This window comes from Petromyzon marinus (assembly GCF_048934315.1).
Source record: "Petromyzon marinus isolate PM22_M1 ecotype Great Lakes invasive population chromosome 70 unlocalized genomic scaffold, UKy_Petmar_22M1.pri1.0 chr70_unloc.4, whole genome shotgun sequence".
NCBI classification, from domain to species: Eukaryota; Metazoa; Chordata; class Hyperoartia; order Petromyzontiformes; family Petromyzontidae; genus Petromyzon; species Petromyzon marinus.
The window spans coordinates 895,187-921,521 of record NW_027422606.1 but is presented as its reverse complement, the minus strand read 5'-3'; the positions used below and the strand labels follow the sequence as shown (position 1 = coordinate 921,521).

General features: G+C 45.8%; 2 protein-coding genes across 2 annotated transcripts in view; both read right to left on the bottom strand.

The window, feature by feature from the left end:
- Positions 1-1,347: 1,347 nt before the first annotated feature.
- Positions 1,348-11,978, bottom strand: LOC142908118 (uncharacterized). The gene is made up of 2 exons (XM_076058377.1): positions 11,903-11,978; positions 1,348-2,337 (listed from the first exon to the last, which is right to left on the bottom strand). The coding sequence occupies exons 1-2, from the start codon at positions 11,927-11,929 to the stop codon at positions 1,411-1,413; spliced, it is 954 nt and encodes a 317-aa protein (XP_075914492.1). The 5' UTR covers positions 11,930-11,978; the 3' UTR covers positions 1,348-1,410.
- A 403-nt stretch (positions 11,979-12,381) lies between these two features.
- Positions 12,382-26,335, bottom strand: part of LOC116937186 (putative carboxypeptidase X1) — a 59,707-nt gene continuing 45,753 nt past the window's right edge. The window contains exons 9-11 of the mRNA XM_076058376.1: positions 24,996-25,192; positions 16,091-16,270; positions 12,382-12,783 (exon numbers count right to left, since the gene is read on the bottom strand). Of these exons, the coding sequence (XP_075914491.1) occupies positions 12,406-12,783; positions 16,091-16,270; positions 24,996-25,192 (755 nt within the window). The 3' untranslated portion in view covers positions 12,382-12,405. The remainder of the gene's footprint in view (positions 12,784-16,090; positions 16,271-24,995; positions 25,193-26,335) is intronic.

Below are 26,335 nucleotides of genomic sequence, written 5' to 3'. Positions count from 1 at the left end.
GTGTGTGTGTGTATGTGTGGTGTATGTGTAGTATGTATGTTTGTGTGTATGTACGTGGTGTGTGGTGTATGTGTGGTGTATGTGTGGTGTATGTGTAGTAAGTGTGTATGTATGTAGTGTAGTGTGTGTGTGGTGTATGTGTATGTGTAGTAAGTGTATGTGTGTGTATGTACGTGGTGTGGTGTGTGTAAGTGTGTAAGTTTGTAAGTGTGTATGTACGTGGTGTGTGTATGTGTGTATGTGTAGTATGTGTGTATGTACGTGGTGTGTGTGTGTGTGTATGTGTGGTGTGTATATGTGTATGTGTGTGGTGTATGTAGTGTAGTATGTATGTACGTGGTGTGTGTGTGTATGTGTGGTGTGTATGTGTGTATGTGTGTGGTGTATGTAGTGTAGTATGTATGTACGTGGTGTGTGTGTGTGTGTATGTGTGGTGTGTATGTGTGTATGTGTGTGGTGTATGTAGTGTAGTATGTATGTACGTGGTGTGTGTGTGTGTGTGTATGTGTGGTGTGTATGTGTGTATGTGTGTGGTGTATGTAGTGTAGTATGTATGTACGTGGTGTGTGTGTATGTATGTGTGTGTATGTACGTGGTGTGTGTGTATGTGTGTAGTAAGTGTATGTGTATGTATGTATGTGGTGTGTGTGTGTGTATGTGTGTGTGTGTATGTGTGTATGTGTGTGGTGTATGTAGTGTAGTATGTATGTAGTGTAGTATGTACGTGGTGTGTGTGTGGTGTGTATGTGTGTATGTGTGTGGTGTATGTAGTGTAGTATGTATGTAGTGTAGTATGTACGTGGTGTGTGTGTGTGTATGTGTGTATGTGTAGTGTAGTATGTATGTACGTGGTGTGTGTGTATGTATGTGTGGTGTGTATGTGTGTATGTGTGTGTGTATGTGTGTGTGTATGTACGTGGTGTGTGTGTGTGTGTATGTGTGTATGTGTAGTGTAGTATGTATGTACGTGGTGTGTGTGTGTGTGTATGTGTGTATATGTGTGGTGTATGTAGTGTAGTATGTATGTAGTGTAGTGTGTGTGTGGTGTATGTAGTGTAGTATGTATGTAGTGTAGTGTGTGTGTGGTGTATGTAGTGTAGTATGTATGTAGTGTAGTGTGTGTGTGGTGTATGTAGTGTAGTATGTATGTAGTGTAGTGTGTGTGTGGTGTATGTAGTGTAGTATGTATGTAGTGTAGTGTGTGTGTGGTGTATGTAGTGTAGTATGTATGTAGTGTAGTGTGTGTGTGGTGTATGTAGTGTAGTATGTATGTAGTGTAGTGTGTGTGTGGTGTATGTAGTGTAGTATGTATGTAGTGTAGTGTGTGTGTGGTGTGTGTAGTGTAGTATGTAGTGTAGTGTGTGTGTGGTGTGCTCTACGCCACACACACTCCCCGGCACGGTGTGCCACTCAGCCCCATTGTGTGGTGTGTGTATGTATGTATGTATGTGTGTATGTATGTAGTGTAGTGTGTGGTGTGTGTATGTATGTGGTGTGTGTGTATGTGTAGTAAGTGTGTATGTGTGGTGTATGTGTGTATGTATGTATGTGGTGTGTGTATGTATGTGTGTGTGTATGTACGTGGTGTGTGTGTATGTGTAGTATGTATGTATGTGTGTATGTGTGTGTGTATGTATGTGGTGTATGTATGTGTGTATGTATGTGTGTGTATGTGTAGTATGTGTGTATGTATGTATGTGGTGTGTGTGTGTGTGTAGTAGTAGTATGTGTATGTGTGTATGTGTGTGGTGTGTGTATGTACGTGGTGTGTGTGTATGTGTGTATGTGTGTGGTGTGTGTATGTATGTGTGTATGTGTGTGGTGTATGTAGTGTAGTATGTAGTGTAGTGTGTGTGTGTGGTGTGTGTGTATGTGTGGTGTGTATGTGTGTATGTGTGTGTGTGTATGTGTGTATGTGTGTATATGTGTGGTGTATGTAGTGTAGTATGTATGTAGTGTAGTGTGTGTGTGGTGTATGTAGTGTAGTGTAGTATGTAGTGTAGTGTGTGTGGTGTGTGTGTGTATGTATGTGTAGTGTAGTATGTAGTGTAGTGTGTGTGGTGTGTGTGTGTATGTAGTGTAGTGTAGTATGTAGTGTAGTGTGTGTGGTGTATGTGTGTGGTGTATGTAGTGTAGTATGTAGTGTAGTGTGTGTATGTGCTCTATGCCACACGCACTCCCCGGCACGGTGTGCCACTCTGCCCCGTTGACGATGCCGCCGTGGAAGACGTCGCAGTGACAGACGCGGCGCTGGGCGCTGGCCATGGAGCCGTGCGTCGTGGCGTAGACCGTGGACAGCCAGCGGAAGAAGCCGTCATCAGCCGTGGGGGTCAGCTCCTGGCACACAGTACACACAGTACACACACAGTACACACACACAGTACACAGTACACACAGTACACACACAGTACACACAGTACACACACAGTACACACAGTACACACAGTACACACACACACAGTACACACACACAGTACACACAGTACACACAGTACACACACAGTACACACACACAGTACACACACACAGTACACACAGTACACACACAGTACACACAGTACACACACAGTACACACACAGTACACACAGTACACACACACAGTACACACACAGTACACACACAGTACACACACAGTACACACACAGTACACACAGTACACACACACAGTACACACACAGTACACACAGTACACACACAGTACACACACACAGTACACACACACAGTACACACACACAGTACACACACAGTACACACAGTACACACACACAGTACACACAGTACACACACACAGTACACACAGTACACACACACAGTACACACACACACACAGTACACACACAGTACACAGTACACACACACACAGTACACACACACACAGTACACACACACACAGTACACACAGTACACACACACAGTACACACACACAGTACACACACACAGTACACACAGTACACACACAGTACACACACAGTACACACAGTACACACACACAGTACACACACAGTATACACACAGTACACACACAGTACACACACAGTATACACACAGTACACACACAGTACACACACAGTACACACACAGTACACACACACAGTACACACACAGTACACACACAGTACACACACAGTACACACACAGTACACACACAGTACACACACACAGTACACACACAGTACACACACAGTACACAGAGTACACACACAGTACACACACACAGTACACACACAGTACACACACAGTACACACACAGTACACACACAGTACACACAGTACACACACAGTACACACACAGTACACACACAGTACACACAGTACACACACAGTACACACACAGTACACACACAGTACACACACACAGTACACACACAGTACACACACAGTACACACACAGTACACACACACAGTACACACAGTACACACAGTACACACACACAGTACACACAGTACACACACACAGTACACACAGTACACACACAGTACACACACAGTACACACACAGTACACACAGTACACACACAGTACACACACAGTACACACACAGTACACACAGTACACACACAGTACACACACAGTACACACACAGTACACACACACAGTACACACACAGTACACACACAGTACACACACAGTACACACACACAGTACACACAGTACACACAGTACACACACACAGTACACACAGTACACACACACAGTACACACAGTACACACACACAGTACACACAGTACACACACAGTACACACACAGTACACACACAGTACACACAGTACACACACACAGTACACACAGTACACACACAGTACACACACAGTACACACAGTACACAGTACACACACAGTACACACACAGTACACACACAGTACACACAGTACACACACAGTACACACACAGTACACACACACAGTACACACAGTACACACAGTACACACACAGTACACACACAGTACACACAGTACACACACAGTACACACACAGTACACACACACAGTACACACAGTACACACACACAGTACACACACAGTACACACACACAGTACACACACACAGTACACACACACAGTACACACAGTACACACAGTACACACACAGTACACACAGTACACACACAGTACACACACAGTACACACAGTACACACACAGTACACACACAGTACACACACACAGTACACACAGTACACACAGTACACACACAGTACACACACAGTACACACAGTACACACACAGTACACACACAGTATACACACACAGTACACACAGTACACACACACAGTACACACACAGTACACACACACAGTACACACACACAGTACACACACACAGTACACACAGTACACACAGTACACACACAGTACACACAGTACACACACAGTACACACACAGTACACACACAGTACACACACACAGTACACACACAGTACACACACAGTACACACACACAGTACACACACAGTACACACACAGTACACACACAGTACACACACAGTACACACAGTACACACACACAGTACACACAGTACACACACACAGTACACACAGTACACACACAGTACACACAATACACACACACAGTACACACACACACACACAGTACACACAGTACACAGTACACACACACACAGTACACACACACACAGTACACACACAGTACACAGTACACACAGTACACAGTACACACACACAGTACACACAGTACACACACAGTACACACAGTACACACACAGTACACACACAGTACACACACAGTACACACACACAGTACACACAGTACACACACACAGTACACACACACAGTACACACACAGTACACACAGTACACACACAGTACACACACACACACAGTACACACACAGTACACACACACAGTACACACAGTACACACACAGTACACACACACAGTACACACACAGTACACACACACAGTACACACAGTACACACACAGTACACACACACAGTACACACACAGTACACACACACAGTACACACAGTACACACACAGTACACACACAGTACACACACAGTACACACAGTACACACACAGTACACACACAGTACACACAGTACACACACACAGTACACACACACAGTACACACACAGTACACACAGTACACACACACACACAGTACACACACACAGTACACACACAGTACACACAGTACACACAGTACACACACAGTACACACAGTACACACAGTACACACACACAGTACACACAGTACACACACAGTACACACACAGTACACAGTACACACACAGTACACACAGTACACACACAGTACACACAGTACACACAGTACACAGTACACACAGTACACACACAGTACACACAGTACACACAGTACACACACAGTACACACACACAGTACACACAGTACACAGTACACACACAGTACACACAGTACACACACAGTACACACAGTACACACACACAGTACACACACACAGTACACACAGTACACACACAGTACACACACACAGTACACACAGTACACACACAGTACACACACAGTACACACAGTACACACAGTACACACACAGTACACACACAGTACACACACACAGTACACACACAGTACACACAGTACACACAGTACACACACACACAGTACACACACACACAGTACACACACACAGTACACACAGTACACACAGTACACACACAGTACACACAGTACACACAGTACACACACAGTACACACAGTACACACACAGTACACACACACAGTACACACACACAGTACACACACAGTACACACACAGTACACACACACAGTACACACACAGTACACACAGTACACACAGTACACACACACAGTACACACACAGTACACACACAGTACACACACACAGTACACACAGTACACACAGTACACACACAGTACACACACACAGTACACACACAGTACACACACACAGTACACACACAGTACACACACACACAGTACACACACAGTACACACACAGTACACACACACACAGTACACACAGTACACACACAGTACACACACACACAGTACACACACAGTACACACACAGTACACACACAGTACACACAGTACACACACACAGTACACACAGTACACACACAGTACACACACAGTACACACACAGTACACACACATACACACAGTACACACACAGTACACACACAGTACACACACAGTACACACACAGTACACAGTACACACAGTACACAGTACACACAGTACACACAGTACACACACAGTACACAGTACACACAGTACACACAGTACACACACAGTACACACACAGTACACACAGTACACACACACACAGTACACACAGTACACACACAGTACACACACACAGTACACACACACACAGTACACACAGTACACACACAGTACACAGTACACACACAGTACACACACACAGTACACACACACAGTACACACACACAGTACACACAGTACACACACACAGTACACACAGTACACACACACAGTACACACAGTACACACACAGTACACACACAGTACACACACAGTACACACACACACAGTACACACACAGTACACACACACAGTACACACACAGTACACACACACACACAGTACACACACAGTACACACACACAGTACACACTACACACACAGTACACACACAGTACACACACAGTACACACACAGTACACACAGTACACACACACAGTACACACACAGCACACACAGTACACACAGTACACACACAGTACACACACAGTACACACACAGTACACAGTATACACAGTACACACAGTACACACACAGTACACACACACAGTACACACAGTACACACACACAGTACACACACACAGTACACACAGTACACACACACAGTACACACAGTACACACAGTACACACACACAGTACACACAGCACACACACAGTACACACAGTACACACAGTACACACACACAGTACACACAGTACACACACACAGTACACACAGTACACACAGTACACACACAGTACACACAGTACACACACAGTACACACACAGTACACACACACAGTACACACACAGTACACACACACAGTACACACACAGTACACACAGTACACACACAGTACACACACACACAGTACACACACACAGTACACACACACACAGTACACACACAGTACACACACACAGTACACACTACACACACAGTACACACACAGTACACACACAGTACACACACACAGTACACACAGTACACACACAGTACACACAGTACACACACACAGTACACACACAGTACACACAGTACACACACACAGTACACACACACACACAGTACACACACACAGTACACACACACACACAGTACACACACACAGTACACACACAGTACACACAGTACACACACAGTACACACAGTACACACACACACACAGTACACACACACACAGTACACACACAGTACACACAGTACACACACAGTACACACACACACAGTACACACACACAGTACACACACACACACAGTACACACACAGTACACACACACAGTACACACTACACACACAGTACACAGACAGTACACACACAGTACACACACACAGTATACACAGTACACACACAGTACACACAGTACACACACACAGTACACACACAGTATACACACAGTACACACACAGTACACAGTACACACACAGTACACACACACAGTACACACACAGTACACACAGTACACACACAGTACACACACAGTACACACAGTACACACACAGTACACACAGTACACACACACACAGTACACACACAGTACACACACACAGTACACACAGTACACACACAGTACACACACACACAGTACACACACAGTACACACACAGTACACACACAGTACACACACAGTACACACACAGTACAGACACACAGTACACACACAGTACACACACAGTACACACACACAGTACACTCACACAGTACACACAGTACACACAGTACACACACACAGTACACAGTACACACACAGTACACACACAGTACACACACAGTACACACAGTACACAGTATACACACAGTACACACACAGTACACACACACAGTACACACACAGTACACACACACACAGTACACACACACAGTACACACACAGTACACACACAGTACACACAGTACACACAGTACACACACAGTACACACAGTACACAGTACACACACACAGTACACACAGTACACACACAGAGTACATACACAGTACACACAGTACACACACACACACAGTACACACAGTACACACACAGTACACACAGTACACACACAGTACACACACACAGTACACACAGTACACACACAGTACACACACAGTACACACAGTACACACACAGTACACAGAGCACACACAGTACACACACACACACAGTACACACACAGTACACACACACAGTACACACAGTACACACACAGTACACACACACAGTACACACACAGTACACACACACAGTACACACAGTACACACACACAGTACACAGTACACACACAGTACACACACACAGTACACACAGTACACACACAGTACACACAGTACACACACAGTACACACACACAGTACACACAGTACACACACACAGTACACAGTACACACACAGTACACACACACAGTACACAGTACACACAGTACACACACACACAGTATACACACACACAGTACACACACAGTACACACACAGTACACACACACAGTACACACACACAGTACACAGTACACACAGTACACACACACACAGTACACACACACATTACACACAGTACACACAGTACACACACACAGTACACACAGTACACACACAGTACACAGTATACACACAGTACACACACAGTACACACACACAGTACACACACAGTACACACACACAGTACACACACAGTACACACACAGTACACACAGTACACACACACAGTACACACACAGTACACACACAGTACACACAGCACACACAGCACACACACACAGTACACACACAGTACACACAGTATACACACAGTACACACAGTACACAGTACACACACAGTACACACACACAGTACACACACACAGTACACACACACAGTACACAGTACACACAGTACACACACACAGTACACACACACAGTACACACACACAGTACACACACAGTACACACACAGTACACACACACACAGTACACAGTACACACAGTACACACACACAGTACACACACACAGTACACACACAGTACACACACACAGTACACACACACACAGTACACACACACAGTACACACACAGTACACACACACAGTACACACAGTACACACACACAGTACACAGTACACACACAGTACACACACAGTACACACAGTACACACACAGTACACACAGTACACACACAGTACACACAGTACACACAGTATACACACACAGTACACACACAGTACACACAGTACACACAGTACACACACAGTACACACACACAGTACACACACAGTACACACACAAAGTACACACAGTACACACACACAGTACACACACACAGTACACACACACAGCACACACAGTACACACACAGTACACACACAGTACACACACAGTACACACACACACAGTACACACAGTACACACAGTACACAGTACACACAGTACACACAGTACACACACAGTACACACAGTACACACACAGTACACACACAGTACACACAGTACACACACAGTACACACACAGTACACACAGTACACACACACAGTACACACACAGTACACACAGTACACACACAGTACACACAGTACACACACACACAGTACACACAGTACACACACAGTACACACAGTACACACAGTACACACACAGTACACACACACACAGTACACACACACACACAGTACACACACACAGTACACACACAGTACACACACACAGTACACACACAGTACACACAGTACACACACAGTACACACACAGTACACACACAGTACACACACACAGTACACACACAGTACACACACACAGTACACACAGTACACACACAGTATACACACAGTACACAGTACACACACAGTACACACAGTACACACACAGTACACACAGTACACAGTACACACACACAGTACACACACAGTACACACAGTACACAGTACACACACAGTACACACACAGTACACACAGTACACACACAGTACACAGTACACACACAGTACACACACAGTGTACACACACAGTACACAGTACACACAGTACACACAGTACACACACAGTGTACACACACAGTACACACACAGTACACACAGTACACAGTACACACAGTACACACACAGTACACACACAGTACACACACAGTACACACAGTACACAGACAGTGCATACACACAGTACACACAGTACACACATACACACACAGTACACACACACAGTACACACACAGTACACACACAGTACACACAGTACACACAGTACACACACAGTACAGACACAGTACACACACAGTACACACACAGTACACAGTACACACACAGTACACACACAGTACACACACAGTACACATAGTACACACACACAGTACACACACAGCACACACAGTACACACAGTACACACACAGTACACACACAGTACACACACACAGTACACACACAGTACACACACACAGTACACACAGTACACACACAGTATACACACAGTACACACAGTACACACACAGTACACACAGTACACACAGTACACACATAGTACACACAGTACACACACAGTACACACAGTACACACAGTACACACACACAGTACACACAGTACACACACAGTACACACAGTACACACACAGTACACACACAGTACACACACAGTACACACAGTACACACACACTACACACAATACACACACAGTACACACAGTACACACACACACACAGTACACACACACAGTACACACACAGTACACACAGTACACACAGTACACAAACAGTACACACACAGTACACACAGTACACACACACAGTACACACAGTACACACACAGTACACACAGTACACACAGTACACAAACAGTACACACACAGTACACACACACAGTACACACAGTACACACACACAGTACACACACAGTACACACACACAGTACACACACACAGTACACAGTACACACACACAGTACACACAGTACACACACAGTACACACACAGTACACACACAGTACACAAACAGTACACACACAGTACACACAGTACACACACACAGTACACACAGTACACACACACAGTACACACAGTACACACACAGTACACACACACAGTACACACACAGTACACACAGTACACACACAGTACACACAGTACACACACAGTACACACACAGTACACACAGTACACACACAGTACACACAGTACACACACAGTACACACAGTACACACACACAGTACACACACACAGTACACACAGTACACACAGTACACACACAGTACACACAGTACACACACAGTACACACAGTACACACACAGTACACACAGTACACACAGTACACACACAGTACACACACACAGTACACACAGTACACAAACAGTACACACACACACAGTACACACACAGTACACACACAGTACACACACACACAGTACACACACACAGTACACACACACACAGTACACACAGTACACACACAGTACACACAGTACACACACACAGCACACACAGTACACACACACAGCGCACACACACAGTACACACACAGTACACACACAGTACACACACAGTACACACACACAGTACACACACAGTACACACACACTACACACAGTACACACACAGTACACACACAGTACACACACACACAGTACACACACAGTACACACACACAGTACACACAGTACACACACAGAACACACACACAGTACACACACACAGTACACACACAGTACACACACACAGTACACACACACAGTACACACACAGTACCCACCTGTGTTGCCCAGTAGGAGCGGGCCATGTCAAAGGGGTATGAGACTACCAGCTCCCCTCCGTGTAGATTGGTGCTAAGCACACAGTACACACACACAGTACACACACAGTACACACACACACAGTACACACACACAGTACACACACACAGTACACACACAGTACACACAGTACACACGCACAGCACACACAGTACACACACACAACGCACACATACAGTACACACACACAGTACACACACACACAGTACACAGTACACACACACACAGTACACACAGTACACACACACAGTACACACACAGTACACACACAGTACACACACACAGTACACATAGTACACACAGTACACACACAGTACACACACAGTACACACACACACAGTACACACACAGTACACACAGTACACACACAGTACACACACAGTACACACAGTACATACACACAGTACACACACACAGTACACACACAGTACCCACCTGTGTTGCCCAGTAGGAGCGGGCCATGTCAAAGGGGTATGAGACTACCAGCTCCCCTCCGTGTAGATTGGTGCTCAGCACACAGTACACACACACAGTACACACACAGTACACACACACACAGTACACACACACACAGTACACACACACAGTACACACACACAGTACACACACAGTACACACACACACAGTACACACACACACAGTACACACACACAGTACACACACACAGTACACACACAGTACACACACACACAGTACACACAGTACCCACCTGTGTTGCCCAGTAGGAGCGGGCCATGTCAAAGGGGTATGAGACTACCAGCTCCCCTCCGTGTAGGTTGGCGCTCAGCACAAACGGGATCCTCTCCATCCACGCAATGACGGCTCGAGTTTCTGGAGCCACCTACACACACAGTACACACACAGTACACACACACACAGTACACACACAGTACACACACAGTACACACAGTACACACACACACACAGTACACACACAGTACACACCCACAGTTCTCACACACAGTACACACACAGTACACACACACAGTACACACACAGTACACACACACACAGTACACACAGTACACACACAGTACACACAGTACACACACAGTACACACAGTACACACACAGTACACACACACACAGTACACACAGTACACACACAGTACACACACACAGTACACACACAGTACACACACAGTACACACACACAGTGCACACACACTACACACACAGTACACACACACAGTACACACACACACAGTACACACACAGTACACACACAGTACACACACACAGTACACACACACTACACACACAGTACACACACACAGTACACACACACAGTACACACACAGTACACACACAGTACACACACACACAGTACACACACAGTACACACACACACAGTACACACCCACAGTTCTCACACACAGTACACACAGTACACACCCACAGTACTCACACACAGTACACACACAGTACACACCCACAGTACACAGTACACCCACAGTACACACACAAAGTACACACAATACACAGTACACACACAGTACACACACACAGTACACAGTACACCCACAGTACACACAGTACACACACACAGTACACACACACACACAGTACACATCCTTCACAGATGTGATTAGATCACGGATTTTTTTTATCCTGTATTCAATCACACCATAGGGCCCACTGCATTTACGACCAAGAGCACCTAGCCAGTGAACTGGAACACGTTCACCAGGAACCGCATCATTAGCAAAGCTGTTTCTCCAAACAATGGATCAACAGCCTCCGGACAAGCCCATCAAAACCATCACGTTACCATTCGTAGCAGGCGCTACCAAAAATATTCCCTGAAATCTCAAACAAACGCAAGATCCACGTCCCAGCCGACACGCCACGCAAAATCCGTGCTCCGATCGCATCTGTGAAGGACCTCGCGCAAAACCCTGGCGCTCACGGACCTGAGTTGTACCTGCGGCAGCGGTTGCATCGGGGGGGGAAAGGCAAACGACACGTCTGGGACCGTCTTCGCGGACGCAAGGCAGATCCGGAACCCGGCAGGGCCAATGCCTCCGCCGTGGCTGACCACTGTCACGTAACGTGGTGGGGCTCGCAGTGATGCTGAGACCCACGGGCGCTCCGCAAATCTTAGGTGCCACTGCCAAAGGTCTGAACTTTGATCTGAAGCGTTCGCGAATGCAGGCAATCCGTATCCTTAGCTCTGTCCGGTAAAAGTCACCGTTGAAGGAGAAGCAATGAAACAATTAAAATATATATATATAAAACTATTTTATAAATATATATATATGAAACTCTATATAAAACTATATGAAACCCTTCAGTCGCGAAAGCTTTAAATCAAAATACGACCACGACCAGTTAAGGCTTTTGCCTGGTTTAATGACATCCTTCCAAAGATTGCTCAATTTGTATCCATCCTGCGTCTATAGGAATAGGTTTTACCCTTTTAACTGGCACAAAAACTGACACCTTTATTCAAGGCATCATGTTTGCAATAACCACAACACAAGCAGTCAAAATGCAAACAAAAAAGACAACTCTGATAATAATATGCACTGTCCTTGATATTATTATCAGAGTTGTCTTTTTTGTTTGCATTTTGACTGCTTGTGTTGTGGTTATTGCAAACATGATGCCTTGAATAAAGGTGTCAGTTTTTGTGCCAGTTAAAAGGGTAAAACCTATTCCTATATCTTGTTTCTGGCAAAGGAGGTCTCATAATGTAAATCTTGCGTCTATGTTTACATCTACCTGGATGGCTCCATGAACAGACCTTTGATATTCTTAGCTCTTTCGGTGAAATCACGTTGAAGGGGAACAACAATAAAATAATAAAAAATATAAAACAATAAAAAAAATTCTCACGACGTTTCGACCGTAACGCAAACGGTCGTCATCAGGTGCGAAAAACCCAACGGCAAGAAGCATTTGAAAGAAGTGGCGGTTTGTATTTGTTTCTTTATTTTTAAAAAACGTTTTTAATATAAATAAATACAAACACCATTTAAAAATAAATAAATCGATGCAAACCGCCACTCATTCTTAGTTCTTTCGGTAAAAGTCACGTTGAAGGGAAACAACAAAAAAATAAAAAAATATATAAAACAATAAAAAAAATCTCACGACGTTTCGACCATAACACAAACGGTCGTCCTCAGGTGTGTTGGTTTTTTTATATATATTTTTATTATTTTCTTGTTTCCCTTCAACGTGACTTTACCGAAAGAACTAAGAGTATCAAAGGTCTGTTCAAGGAGCCATCCAGGTAGATGTAAACATAGACGCAAGATGGATACAAATTGAGCAATCTTTGGAAGGATGTCATTAAACCAGGCAAAAGCCTTAACTGGTCGAGGTTGTATATTGATTTAAAGCTTTCATGACTGCAGGGATTCAAATTCTTTGGTTCTTTGCGGTAAAGTCGCCACCACGTAGAAGGGGAAACAATAAAATAATAAAAATATAAAACAATAAAATTATTGTAAAATAATAAAATTATTATTCTTGGTTCTTTCGGTAAAGTCGCCACCACGTAGAAGGGAAACAATAAAATAATAAAAATGTAAAACGATAAGATCCTCACGACGTTTCGACTGCAACACGAGAAACCACGGCAAGAAAATTTTACAAAAAGTGGCGGTTATTTTTTAACGTCAGTCGAAACGTGGTGAGAATTTTATTGTTTTATATTTTTGTTATTTTATTGTTTCCCCTTCTACGTGGTGGTGACTTTACCGAAAGAACCAAGAATAATAATTTTATTGTTTTACAATAATTTTATTGTTTTATATTTTTATTATTTTATTGTTTCCCCTTCTAACGTGGTGGTGACTTTACCGAAAGAACCAAGAATAATAATTTTATTTTTCGATTTAAAGCTTTCGTGACTGCAATGATTCATCTTCTTTGGTTCTTTCGGTAAAGTCACGTAGAATGAGAATAAAATAATAAATTGATAAAATAAAATAACACAATAATATTCTCACGACGTTTCGGCCACAACACAAGCGGCCTTCATCAGGTGAAGGGGGCGAGACTGTCTGGTAGGACAGCGCTGGAGTTGTGGTTGTGTCCATCACAACCACACACGCGTGTGTGTGTGTGACACACACACACACGCGTGTGTGTGACACGTGTGTGCGACACGTGTGTGTGTGTGACACGCGTGTGCTGACCGTGGAGTTGGGCCCCGAGTACCACTCGGGGACCGTGATGTAGTGGTTGGGGAACTCGCGAGGGATGACGTCGCGATCCTCGGCATCCCACAGCACGGAGTTGAGGTCGGCGAAGTTGTGGTTCAGGTCGATGCCGTCACGGGTCCAGCGGCCCTCGGCCCAGCCAGCGAGCTCGGAGCCCTCTCGGACGCGACAACAACGACAACAACAACAACTACAACAACCACTACAACAACCATTACAACAACCATTACAACAACCACTACAACAACCATTACAACAACAACAACTACAACAACCATTACAACAACAACCACTACAACAACCACTACGACAACGACAACAACAACAACTACAACAACCATTACAACAAATACTACAACAACAACCACTACAACAACCATTACAACAACAACCACTACAACAACCACTACAACAACCACTACAACAACTACAACAACCACTACAACAACCACATCCATTACAACAACCATTACAACAAGCACTAAAACAACAACAACAACAACAACCATTACAACAACAACCACTACAACAACCATTACAACAACAACCACTACAACAACCACTAAACAACAACCACTACAACAACAACAACGACAACAACAACAACAACAACAACAACCACTACAACAAATACTACAACAACAACTACAACAACAACTACCATTACAACAACCACTACAACAACTACAACAACCACTACAACAACTACAACAACCACTACAACAAATACTACAACAACAACAACCACAACAACAACCATTACAACAACAACCACTACAACAACCACTAAACAACAACCACTACAACAACCACTACAACAACGACAACTACAACAACAACCACTACAACAACCACTACAACAAATACTACAACAACAACAACCACTACAACTACAACAACCATTACAACAACCATTACAACAACCACTACAACAACAAATACTGCAACAACCACTACAACAACAATAACAACCATTACAACAACCACTACAACAACCATTACAACAACCACTACAACAACCACTACAACAAATACTGCAACAACCACTACAACAACAACAACTACAACAACTACAACAACAACCATTACAACAACCACTACAACAACTACAACCACTACAACAACCACTACAACAACCACAACCACTACAACAACAACTACAACAACCACTACAACAAATACTGCAACAACCACTACAACAACAACAACAACTACAACAACAACAACCATTACAACAACTACAACCACTACAACAACCACAACCACTACAACAACAACTACAACAACCACTACAACAACCACTACAACAACCACAACCACTACAACAACAACTACAACAACCACTACAACAACCACTACAACAACCACTACAACAACCACTACAACAACAACCACTACAACAACAACCACTACAACAACAACCACTACAACAACAACCACTACAACAACCACTACAACAATAACCACTACAACAACAACCACTACAACAACAATCACTACAACTACCACTACAACAACCACTACAACAACCACTACAACAACAACCACTACAACAACAACCACTACAACAACCACTACAACAACCACTACAACAACAACCACTACAACAACAACCACTACAACCACTACAACAACAACCACTACAACAACCACTACAACAACAACCACTACAACAACCACTACAACAACCACTACAAGAACCACTACAACAACAACCACTACAACAACAACCACTACAACAACAACCACTACAACAACAACCACTACAACAACAACCACTACAACAACAACAACAACAACCACTACAACAACAACCATTACAACAAGCACTAGACAACAACCATAGAGACCCATACTCATAGAGACCCATACTCACAGAGACCCATAGAGACCCATACTCATAGAGACCCATACTCATAGAGACCCATACTCACAGAGACCCATACTCACAGAGACCCATAGAGACCCATACTCATAAAGACCCATACTCATAGAACCTCAAAGAGACCCATACTCATAGAGACACATACTCATAGACACTCATACTCATAGAGACCCATACTCATAGAGACCCATACTCATAGAGACCCATAGAGACACATACTCATAGAGACCCATACTCATAGACACTCATACTCATAGAGACCCATACTCACAGAGACCCATACTCACAGAGACCCATAGAGACCCATACTCATAAAGACCCATACTCATAGAACCTCAAAGAGACCCATACTCATAGAGACACATACTCATAGACACTCATACTCATAGAGACCCATACTCATAGAGACCCATACTCATAGAGACCCATAGAGACACATACTCATAGAGACCCATACTCATAGACACTCATACTCATAAAGACCCATACTCATAGAGACCCATACTCATAGAGACCCATACTCATAGAGACCCATAGAGACACATACTCATAGAGACCCATACTCATAGACACTCATACTCATAGAGACCCATACTCACAGAGACCCATACTCACAGAGACCCATAAAGACCCATACTCATAAAGACCCATACTCATAGAACCTCAAAGAGACCCATACTCATAGAGACACATACTCATAGACACTCATACTCATAGAGACCCATACTCATAGAGACCCATACTCATAGAGACCCATAGAGACCCATACTCATAGAGACCCATACTCATAGACACTCATACTCATAAAGACCCATACTCATAGAGACACATACTCATAGAGACACATAGAGACCCATACTCATAGAGACCCATACTCATAGAGACCCACACTCATAGGGACCCATACTGATAGAGAACCATAGAGACCCATACTCATAGAGACCCACACTCATAGAGACCCATACTCATAGAGACCCACACTCATAGAGACCCATACTCATAGAGACCCATGCTCATAGAGACCCACACTCATAGAGACCCATACTCATAGAGACCCATACTCATAGAGACCCATACTTACAGAGACCCACAGAGACCCATACTCATAGAGACACATACTTATAGAGATCCATACTCATAGAGACCCATACTCATAGAGACCCATAGAGACCCATACTCATAGAGACCCACACTCATAGAGACACATAGAGACCCATAGAGACTCATAGAGACCCACACTCATAGAGACCCATACACATAGAGACCCATACTCATAGAGACCCACACTCATAGAGACACACACTCATAGAGATACATAGAGACTCATACTCATAGAGACCCACACTCAAAGAGACACATAGAGACTCATAGAGACACATAGAGACTCATAGAGACTCATTGAGACACACACTCATAGAGACACATAGAGACTCATAGAGACTCATAGAGACCCATACTAAAGCTCTAAGCTGCAGTGATGATGTCACCAGCTGTTAGGCCCCTCTGGGCTGCTGTGTAGATCCTGGTCAGAAGCGACCACGTGGACATCACTAACAAGTGGCGGCTTAACAACATCAACATCATCAACATCATCACCGTCATCATCATCGTCAACATCGTCAACATCATCAACATCGTCATCATCGTAATCATCATCTTTGTCATCATCATCAACATCATCATCAACATCGTCATCTTCAACATCATCATCGTCGTAATCATCGTCAACATCATCAACATCATCTTCAACATTATCATGAACATCATCATCAACATTATCATCAACATCGTCATCAACATAATCATCAACATCGTCATCATCGTCATCATCATCATTTTCGATTTAAAGCTTCATCATCATTGTCATCATCATTGTCATCATCAACATCTACATCGTCATCATCATCGTCATCAACATTGTCATCATCATCGTCATCATCGACATCGTCATCATCATCGTCAACATCGTCATCATTATAGTCATCATCATCGTCATCATGATCGTCATCATCATCGTCATCATCATCAACGTCACTCAGTCATCGTCAGGGTCAACATCTCACTCACTCAGTCATCGTCAGGGTCAACATCTCACTCACTCACTCAGTCATCGTCAGGGTCAACAACTCACTCACTCAGACATCGTCAGGGTCAACAACTCACTCACTCAGTCATCGTCAGGGTCAACAACTCACTCACTCAGACATCGTCAGGGTCAACAACTCACTCACTCAGTCATCGTCAGGGTCAACAACTCACTCACTCAGACATCGTCAGGGTCAACATCTCACTCACTCAGTCATCGTCAGGGTCAACATCTCACTCACTCACTCAGTCATCGTCAGTGTCAACAACTCACTCACTCACTCAGTCATCGTCAGGGTCAACATCTCACTCACTCAGACATCGTCAGGGTCAACATCTCACTCACTCACTCAGTCATCGTCAGGGTCAACAACTCACTCACTCACTCAGTCATCGTCAAGGTCAACATCTCACTCACTCACTCAGACATCGTCAGGGTCAACATCTCACTCACTCAGTCATCGTCAGGGTCAACAACTCACTCACTCACTCAGACATCGTCAGGGTCAACATCTCACTCACTCACTCAGTCATCGTCAGGGTCAACATCTCACTCACTCACTCAGTCATCGTCAGGGTCAACATCTCACTCACTCACTCAGTCATCGTCAGGGTCAACAACTCACTCACTCAGTCATCGTCAAGGTCAACCACTCACTCACTCACTCATCGTCAGGGTCAACATCTCACTCACTCAGTCATCGTCAGGGTCAACATCTCACTCACTCACTCAGACATCGTCAGGGTCAACAACTCACTCACTCAGTCATCGTCAGGGTCAACAACTCACTCACTCAGTCATCGTCAGGGTCAACAACTCACTCACTCACTCAGTCATCGTCAGGGTCAACAACTCACTCACTCAGTCATCGTCAGGGTCAACATCTCACTCACTCACTCAGTCATCGTCAGGGTCAACAACTCACTCACTCAGTCATCGTCAGGGTCAACATCTCACTCACTCAGTCATCGTCAGGGTCAACAACTCACTCACTCACTCAGACATCGTCAGGGTCAACAACTCACTCACTCAGTCATCGTCAGGGTCAACAACTCACTCACTCAGTCATCGTCAGGGTCAACATCTCACTCACTCAGTCATCGTCAGGGTCAACAACTCACTCACTCACTCATCGTCAGGGTCAACATCTCACTCACTCAGTCATCGTCAGGGTCAACAACTCACTCACTCAGTCATCGTCAGGGTCAACAACTCACTCACTCAGTCATCGTCAGGGTCAACATCTCACTCACTCACTCAGTCATCGTCAGGGTCAACATCTCACTCACTCAGTCATCGTCAGGGTCAACATCTCACTCACTCAGTCATCGTCAGGGTCAACAACTCACCCACTCACTCAGTCATCGTCAGGGTCAACAACTCACTCACTCAGTCATCGTCATGGTCAACATCTCACTCACTCAGACATCGTCAGGGTCAACATCTCACTCACTCACTCAGTCATCGTCAGGGTCAACATCTCACTCACTCAGTCATCGTCAAGGTCAACATCTCACTCACTCAGTCATCGTCAGGGTCAACATCTCACTCACTCAGTCAGTCATCGTCAGGGTCAACATCTCACTCACTCACTCAGTCATCGTCAAGGTCAACAACTCACTCACTCAGACATCGTCAAGGTCAACATCTCACTCACTCACTCAGACATCGTCAGGGTCAACATCTCACTCACTCACTCAGACATCGTCAGGGTCAACATCTCACTCACTCAGTCATCGTCAGGGTCAACATCTCACTCACTCACTCAGTCATCGTCAGTGTCAACAACTCACTCACTCACTCAGTCATCGTCAGGGTCAACATCTCACTCACTCACTCAGTCATCGTCAGGGTCAACATCTCACTCACTCAGTCATCGTCAGGGTCAACATCTCACTCACTCACTCAGTCATCGTCAGTGTCAACAACTCACTCACTCACTCAGACATCGTCAGGGTCAACAACTCACTCACTCAGTCATCGTCAGGGTCAACATCTCACTCACTCAGTCATCGTCAGGGTCAACAACTCACTCACTCACTCAGCCATCGTCAGGGTCAACATCTCACTCACTCAGTCATCGTCAGGGTCAACATCTCACTCACTCAGACATCGTCAGGGTCAACAACTCACTCACTCACTCAGACATCGTCAGGGTCAACATCTCACTCACTCACTCAGACATCGTCAGGGTCAACAATTCACTCACTCAGTCATCGTCAGGGTCAACATCTCACTCACTCAGTCATCGTCAGGGTCAACAACTCACTCACTCACTCAGTCATCGTCAGGGTCAACAACTCACTCACTCACTCAGTCATCGTCAGTGTCAACAACTCACTCACTCACTCAGTCATCGTCAGGGTCGACAACTCACTCACTCACTCAGTCATCGTCAGGGTCAACATCTCACTCACTCAGTCATCGTCAGGGTCAACATCTCACTCACTCACTCAGTCATCGTCAGGGTCAACAACTCACTCACTCAGTCATCGTCAGGGTCAACAACTCACTCACTCACTCAGTCATCGTCAGGGTCAACAACTCACTCACTCAGTCATCGTCAGGGTCAACATCTCACTCACTCAGTCATCGTCAGGGTCAACATCTCACTCACTCACTCAGTCATCGTCAGGGTCAACATCTCACTCACTCAGTCATCGTCAGGGTCAACATCTCACTCACTCACTCAGTCATCGTCAGGGTCAACATCTCACTCACTCACTCAGTCATCGTCAGGGTCAACATCTCACTCACTCAGTCATCGTCAGGGTCAACATCTCACTCACTCACTCAGTCATCGTCAGGGTCAACATCTCACTCACTCACTCAGTCATCGTCAGGGTCAACAACTCACTCACTCACTCAGTCATCGTCAGGGTCAACATCTCACTCACTCAGTCATCGTCAGGGTCAACATCTCACTCACTCACTCAGTCATCGTCAGGGTCAACATCTCACTCACTCACTCAGTCATCGTCAGGGTCAACATCTCACTCACTCAGTCAGTCATCGTCAGGGTCAACATCTCACTCACTCACTCAGTCATCGTCAGGGTCAACATCTCACTCACTCAGTCATCGTCAGGGTCAACATCTCACTCACTCACTCAGTCATCGTCAGGGTCAACAACTCACTCACTCAGTCATCGTCAGGGTCAACAACTCACTCACTCACTCAGTCATCGTCAGGGTCAACAACTCACTCACTCAGTCATCGTCAGGGTCAACATCTCACTCACTCAGTCATCGTCAGGGTCAACATCTCACTCACTCACTCAGTCATCGTCAGGGTCAACATCTCACTCACTCACTCAGTCATCGTCAGGGTCAACATCTCACTCACTCAGTCATCGTCAGGGTCAACATCTCACTCACTCAGTCATCGTCAGGGTCAACATCTCACTCACTCACTCAGTCATCGTCAGGTTGAGGGGTGGAACCCACGACCTCGTGTGGACTAGGCGAGGTAGTCAACATCTCACCCACTCACTCAGACATCGTCAGGGGTCAGGATATAACCCACGACATCTCCTGCACACCGGGCGAGGTAGTCAACATCTGAGTCTTGGGGTCAACGTCTCACCCACGACCTCCTGCACACCAGGCGAGGTAGTCAACATCTCACCCACGACCTCCTGCACACCAGGCGAGGTAGTCAACATCTCACCCACGACATCTCCTTATCACCGGGCGAGGTAGTCAACACCTTAGTCTTGGGGTCAATGTCTCACCCACGGCACCTCCTGCACACCAGGCGAGGTATTCAACATCTCACCCACGACATCTCCTTATCACCGGGCGAGGTAGCCAACACCTGAGTCTTGGGGTCAACGTCTCACCCACGACATCTCCTTATCACCGGGCGAGGTAGCCAACACCTGAGTCTTGGGGTCAACGTCTCACCCACGGCACCTCCTGCACACCAGGCGAGGTAGCCAACACCTGAGTCTTGGGGTCAACATCTCACCCACGCCATCTCCTGCACACCAGGCGAGGTAGCCAACACCTGAGTCTTGGGGTCAACATCTCACCCACGACATCTCCTTATCACCGGGCGAGGTAGCCAACACCTGAGTCTTGGGGTCAACATCTCACCCACGACATCTCCTTATCACCGGGCGAGGTAGCCAACACCTGAGTCTTGGGGTCAACGTCTCACCCACGGCACCTCCTGCACACCAGGCGAGGTATTCAACATCTCACCCACGACCTCTCCTGCACACCGGGCGAGGTAGTCAACATCTCACCCACGACCTCCTGCACACCGGGCGAGGTAGTCAACATCTCACCCACTCACTCAGACATCGCCAGGGGTCAGGATCTCACCCACGACCTCCTGCACACCAGGCGAGGTAGTCAACACCTGAGTCTTGGGGTCAGGATGGAACCCACGACCTCCTGCACACCAGGCGAGGTAGTCAACATCTCACCCACGACATCTCCTTATCACCGGGCGAGGTAGTCAACACCTGAGTCTTGGGGTCAACGTCTCACCCACTGCACCTCCTGCACACCAGGCGAGGTAATCAACATCTCACCCACGACATCTCCTTATCACCGGGCGAGGTAGCCAACACCTTAGTCTTGGGGTCAATGTCTCACCCACGACATCTCCTTATCACCGGGCGAGGTAGTCAACACCTGAGTCTTGGGGTCAACGTCTCACCCACGCCACCTCCTGCACACCAGGCGAGGTAGCCAACACCTGAGTCTTGGGGTCAACATCTCACCCACGCCATCTCCTGCACACCAGGCGAGGTAGCCAACACCTGAGTCTTGGGGTCAACGTCTCACCCACGCCACCTCCTGCACACCAGGCGAGGTAGTCAACACCTGAGTCTTGGGGTCAACGTCTCACCCACGCCACCTCCTGCACACGGGGGCGAGGGCAGCCGCCTTCCTTCCCACCTTGACGGCGGCGACTTCGTAGCCGTCGGGGTTCATGGAGGGGAGCAGGTGAATGCGAGTGCCGTCCACGAGCGAGCGCACGCGCTCGTCGCCCGCCAGGTAGGCCCGGCACAGGTACTGCATGAGCAGCAGCAGCAACTCGCGGCCCAGCACCTCGTTGCCGTGCATGCCGGCCACGTAGCGGAACTCCGGCTCACCTGCGGGGGGGGCGTGTGTGTGTGTACAGGTGTGTGTTTACAGGTGTGTGTGTGTGTGTGTTTACAGGTGTGTGTGTGTGTGTGTTTACAGGTGTGTGTTTACAGGTGTGTTTACAGGTGTGTTTACAGGTGTGTGTGTTTACAGGTGTGTGTGTGTGTGTTTACAGGTGTGTGTGTACAGGTGTGTTTACAGGTGTGTTTACAGGTGTGTTTACAGGTGTGTGTGTGTGTGTGTTTACAGGTGTGTGTTTACAGGTGTGTTTACAGGTGTGTTTACAGGTGTGTTTACAGGTGTGTGTGTTTACAGGTGTGTGTGTGTGTGTTTACAGGTGTGTGTGTACAGGTGTGTTTACAGGTGTGTTTACAGGTGTGTTTACAGGTGTGTGTGTGTGTGTGTTTACAGGTGTGTGTTTACAGGTGTGTTTACAGGTGTGTTTACAGGTGTGTTTACAGGTGTGTTTACAGGTGTGTGTGTTTACAGGTGTGTGTGTACAACTGTGTGTGTACAGGTGTGTGTGTTTACAGGTGTGTTTACAGGTGTGTGTGTGTGTGTACAGGTGTGTGTGTATTTACAGGTGTGTGTGTGTACAGGTGGGTGTGTTTACAGGTGTGTTTACAGGTGTGTGTGTGTACAGATGTGTGTGTGTATTTACAGGTGTGTGTGTGTACAGGTGTGTGTGTGTGTTTACAGGTGTGTTTACAGGTGTGTGTGTGTGTACAGGTGTGTGTGTGTTTACAGGTGTGTGTGTGTGTACAGGTGTGTGTGTTTACAGGTGTGTTTACAGGTGTGTGTGTGTGTGTACAGGTGTGTGTGTGTTAGGGGAAAAAACGGTGATCCAATCTACGACCCCCAGGAACAGGTTTGCAGATTTGCTGAGCATTTCTGTGTGGTCCTGGGGGAGGGAAAATCCCTCAGCTAGGAAAACATCGTGGCACAAAGTGAGGATGACCCTGCTGAGGCTGTGGTGCCCCAAATATTGGAAGAAGTCACCCCCTGTGAGTGGCTGGCTGAGGTGCCATCTGTTGAGGAAGTACTGAAGGCGATCCGGAGTCTGAGACCAGGAAAGGCAGCGGGCAGAGATGATCTCCCAAGCGAAATGCTGAGGGAGGGTGGCGTTTGTGCACAGACTGCCCTATATGACA

Excerpts from the sequence above, each read along its gene's own strand:
- LOC142908118 (XM_076058377.1), bottom strand. The coding sequence starts at position 11,929 with ATGGCCCGCTCCTACTGGGCAACACAG. Across the intron at positions 2,338-11,902 it reads GCTCCTACTGGGCAACACAG|GAGCTGACCCCCACGGCTGA; the intron begins GTGGGTACTGTG and ends ACTGTGTGCCAG.